The sequence below is a fragment of the Salvia hispanica genome, chromosome 1, assembly GCF_023119035.1.
Source record: "Salvia hispanica cultivar TCC Black 2014 chromosome 1, UniMelb_Shisp_WGS_1.0, whole genome shotgun sequence".
Taxonomy (NCBI): Eukaryota; Viridiplantae; Streptophyta; class Magnoliopsida; order Lamiales; family Lamiaceae; genus Salvia; species Salvia hispanica.
In genome coordinates this window covers 51,983,913-51,988,466 of record NC_062965.1, presented here as the reverse complement: position 1 = coordinate 51,988,466, position 4,554 = coordinate 51,983,913, and the positions used below count along the sequence as shown (strand labels likewise).

Genomic DNA, 4,554 nt, shown 5'->3' with positions numbered 1-4,554 from the left:
CAATGTTTTTTCTTGAATCCAAGGATACTGATTTGTTGGATTTTATTGAGGATTATGAAACTTGAATGTTGAATTATGTTTGTAACTGAATCTGTTGTTTTATAGATTTGTGTGAAAACTACATGCATTTTCCCCTGATTCAAGGTTTATATATTACTCCTCTACATGATTTTCACTTAGTTTTTATATACTTATTAGTTTACATTTCTCATATGGTCTTGCAATTTTGAATTAAAACTAAGCACTACAAATACTAGTAGTATATGTTACTATAAGAAATAAAAATGAATTTTAATTTGATCATATAATATTTCTTTTAATGTAACCGAAGTTAAATGATCTAGCTCTTGGACTTAGTAAAGAAGATCTATCTATAAATGCAGTTCATATTCTATTTTCAGACTTCATTTTTCAAAACAAGGGACAGCCCTGAAACAAGATCTGATTTGCAGAACAACTTTAGAAAATACAAATGTTAATAGGGTCGTCTTTATCTTCTACCACCTAATACCGTTAAACAATCTATTTAAGTTGGCATCATCAATAATTTTCCGGTCAAATTTCATATAATAATATGAAATTCGATGAGCGAAGACATATAATAATATCACCACTTAATTGAAGAAGTGGCCAACGAATTAGTCACATTTGAAATATTCAATTGACTGGTAACATTTATGCCAATGACTTTGTAGAAAGAAGGCAAGAATCATAGTAAAACCATTTTCATTTTGAAACTTGATTTGCAAAAATCCTCCCTCTTCACCATCTCTAACTCTTCACACCATCATTGTGCTGTGTTTGATAATTCATATTTCAATTGGGTGATGGCTGCTTTTGCTGCAGCTACTTCCCTTAAGAATACGTTGGAGCGTATTCTACACTCGTCTCGCTTTTTGCTGGTTCCTCCGTCTGCGGATATCGCAGCACTCACCTACAAAGCCGTCTACGACATCCAGACAATTCTGCTACAACTGGAGTACACCAGCTACAGCAAGATAAGGACGAAGGTGAACACTGTAGATGAACAAATCAAACAGGCCATATGGGAATTCGAAGATTTATTAGAATCTCTCATCTATGATCAAATTCTTCCACAACTCGAAATCTCATCGGTAGGTGAGAATGATCAATTGTATTTCTTTGTAGATCTGCAAAGTCTACAACAGAGTGTTGATTGCTTTATCGAAAAGCTGATGGAAATGGAGGAGGAGTATGTTTTAGAATTGGAGAATATGCCTGAAGAAGAAGGCGAACCTATTTCCTCAAGAATTGATTCTAGCGGAATCAACTCAAACATGGTTGGATTATCTGATCAATTTCAACAAGCCAAGGATTATGTTCTTTCAGAAGATAAGAATTGGTTATCGCTCGTTGGGATGGCAGGGGTTGGAAAGACAACTCTGGCTAAGAAAGTATTTGACGATCCGTCTATCCAGGCACATTTCGAGCTTCGTGCATGGGTCAGAGTGGGCAGAAAATGTGAATTCAATGAAATATTACGAAGCATTCTGGCTCAAGTGGATCCTAATACTCACTACCAAATGCTTAGCCAAAGAGACGATGACGACGACCATAAATTAGTTGGAGCCTTGGAAGAGAGACTGAGGAATAAGAAATGTCTCATTGTGTTGGATGACGTATGGGTATTGAATACACAAGCAATGGATTACTTGCCAAAAATGAATGTCCGAATCTTGCTTACAAGCAGGATGGCAAATAAGCAATCTACACTTCTAGTAGTACGCTTGTTGACTTTTGAAGAAAGTAACAAATTACTTGGTGAGAAGGTGTTTGGTGAAGAGGGTTTCCCGCCCCACCTTGAGAAATTGGGAGAGAAGATTGCGGAAAAGTGTGAAGGTCTTCCACTTATGATAGTCATAGTTGCGGAGCTTCTATCTAAAGAAGACAAGACCTCAGAATACTGGACTGAGATAGCGGGAAAAATACAAAATTCTGTGTTTGTGGAAGCATACGATCAAGTATCAGAGGTATTTTTGCCAAGCTATGACTACTTGCCTCAACATTTAAAAATGATATTTGTCTATTTTGGAGCTTTCCCTCCATATACGGATATACAGCCGGACAAAATTTTCCAACTTTTGAGTGCTGAGGGGTTTGTTGAACTGCTTGGAAAACAAATTTGGGATGAATTTAAGGTCGAAGTCTGGACTGATCTTTGTATTTTGTATTATCTTGTTCTTTACGATTATAGCCCTGACTCTTGGTTTTCATCAAAAATCTGTCGCGTGCATTCTTGTTGGCAGCACGTGTGTAGGAAAGAAGCTAGTAAGATCAAGTTTTTGCATGTTTTACAAAGTTCTGATGATGTTTTGATAGAGCAGCGTCGGTTGTGTGCCCACTACAACACTTTATTTGCCTTCAAAGAAGTGTGTGATTCAATAAAAAGGGATTGCTCATCAACAGCCCGTTCTCTCCTTTGTTTTGGTCCTAACCACCTATATCCGCTGCCAATACATGCCATGGATTTCAAGTTGCTCAGGGTACTAGATGCTTATGCAGTCCGATTTTATCATATCCCACTTGAGATTATGAAACTAGTTTGTCTAACCTATCTTGCCTTAACTTGCAACAAAGAGATCCCTGTTTCCATATCCAACCTTTTTCACCTTCAAATATTGATTATTGGACAATATTTGAATATCAAAAAGTTAGGATGTCAGTCATATATGCCCGGACAAATATGGGGCATGCAAGATCTACAATGTATTTGTATAAGCGGAAGAGACCTACCAACCCCTAATTCTAATGCTACTCTGGACAAACTCTCATTTCTTTTTGGTGTAAGCGCAAAGAGTTGCACTAGAGAAATTCTCAAAAGAATCCCTAATTTAAGGTATTTAGAAGTTGTGATGGAGTTGAAGCATTATGTTGATGAGGATGATAGTGACCTACTGAATGGCTTGGGTTATATCTCAAAGGAACTTCATAATTTGAGGGTACTTTCATATTCTGTATTGAACCCTGATATGAAGTACTATAAGTGTATCATTCCTCTTTCAATGTTCCCATCAAGTTTGAGAATATTGTGCTTGAGTGGCACAGGGTGTCCATGGGAGCACATGAATAAGATTGGTTCATTGCTACCAAATCTTATAAAGCTCGATTTAAAACAGTATGCCTTTCGAGGTCCAGAGTGGGATATAGAATCGGGGTGTTTTTTGAAACTTGAGACACTTATAGTTGATGATGCTGATTTGGTGCGATGGAGAGCTCAAAATGGAAGCCTCCCAAGGCTTCAGCTCCTAAGCTTACGGCATTGCTACAAATTGAAACATCTTGATTGGATGCTTGATTCCTCAATGGTTACACCTATAATTGAAATAGTAGATTGCCATCCCTTTATTTTTGCTTCTGTGGCGAAAATACCAGAATATCTCTCCAAATCTCGATGCTACTGTTCTTATTTGTGACCGAGAGGACGAGAAGTCAGCATCTAGATATCTCAATTCGGTTAACAGGTTAGCCTTTCTACTTCATTTAATTTGCACAAACCACATCAATTACTTTCTTTCTAAACTAACATCCTTGTGCTTGTGATTTAAAATGAGTGTGTGTTTATATTTTATTTTAGTACTAGCTAGGTTGTTGGCTGCTATTTTTGTTATCTAAAACAAGTGAGTTTTTTCTATGGGTTCATATTCAAATAGACCAAAGATATCAAGCATTGGCTTATATATGATAGTTGTGTAAATGACATAACATGTTTTAATATCTATCATTTTTCAGGCAAATGAGAGAGCAGAATGGGTCAGATCCACATTATCCCATCACCTATCACTTTAATTGTAATACCATGTTGTTTTTGTGAATCTAAGGATAATGATTTGTTTGATTTTGTTGAGAATTATGAAAGTTGAATGTTGAATCAGTTTGATTTGTGTGAAAACAATGCATGTATTTTTCCCTAATTCAAGGGCAACATATAACCGTTTCCCTTTATGAATGATTTTCATCTTTGTTTTCATATTATGTTGAATCAGTTGATGCGTTTCTTATTGTTTGGATAATCAAAGATTTGTACAACATATTTGTTCATCCATTGTATGTTGGAATTGGATGTAAATAAATGCCTTTGGCTTTGATGTATTGAAGAAAAACTATGTACTTGTTGCTCGCAGTTTCCATTCTCGTTGCCCAAGAGTTCATGGACATCCATGTATCATTTTTAAAGAAAGTGTATATTTTTTGTCCTGACATTGCATTAATCCATCTGCTATCCCTACTCTTTAAAAATGTCACCAAACAATGTTTGGACATTGATTTAGTATAGATGAAAGGACTTTTTCACTTAATAAGATTTTTTAGACCAAAATGTCCAAGGCTATAAGAGCTATTTATTTGTGTTCTTTTTCATGTGAGAGAGAACCACCACTTCTGCTATATTTTGGTCATTTATTTATGTTGTATTCCTAAAAGAGAAGTTGTCAAAATATATGGCATCATGAAAAAGGAATAAATAATCGATGTAGCCTATATGGTATTTTGATATAAAAAATGCAAAAAGTCATTTCAGTGATATTATATCAATGT

The 4,554-nt window shown here is 35.7% G+C and overlaps 1 protein-coding gene across 1 annotated transcript; it reads left to right on the top strand.

The window, feature by feature from the left end:
• The first annotated feature begins 676 nt into the window (after window positions 1–676).
• LOC125220693 (putative late blight resistance protein homolog R1A-4) lies at window positions 677–3,892 on the top strand. The gene is made up of 2 exons (XM_048122846.1): window positions 677–3,482; window positions 3,751–3,892. Exon 1 carries the CDS (start codon window positions 828–830, stop codon window positions 3,432–3,434), a length of 2,607 nt encoding a protein of 868 aa, XP_047978803.1. The 5' UTR covers window positions 677–827; the 3' UTR covers window positions 3,435–3,482; window positions 3,751–3,892.
• Window positions 3,893–4,554: the final 662 nt, after the last annotated feature.

Coding starts and splice junctions, on each gene's coding strand:
- LOC125220693 (XM_048122846.1), top strand. CDS start 828: ATGGCTGCTTTTGCTGCAGCTACTTCCCTTAAGAATACGTTGGAGCGT.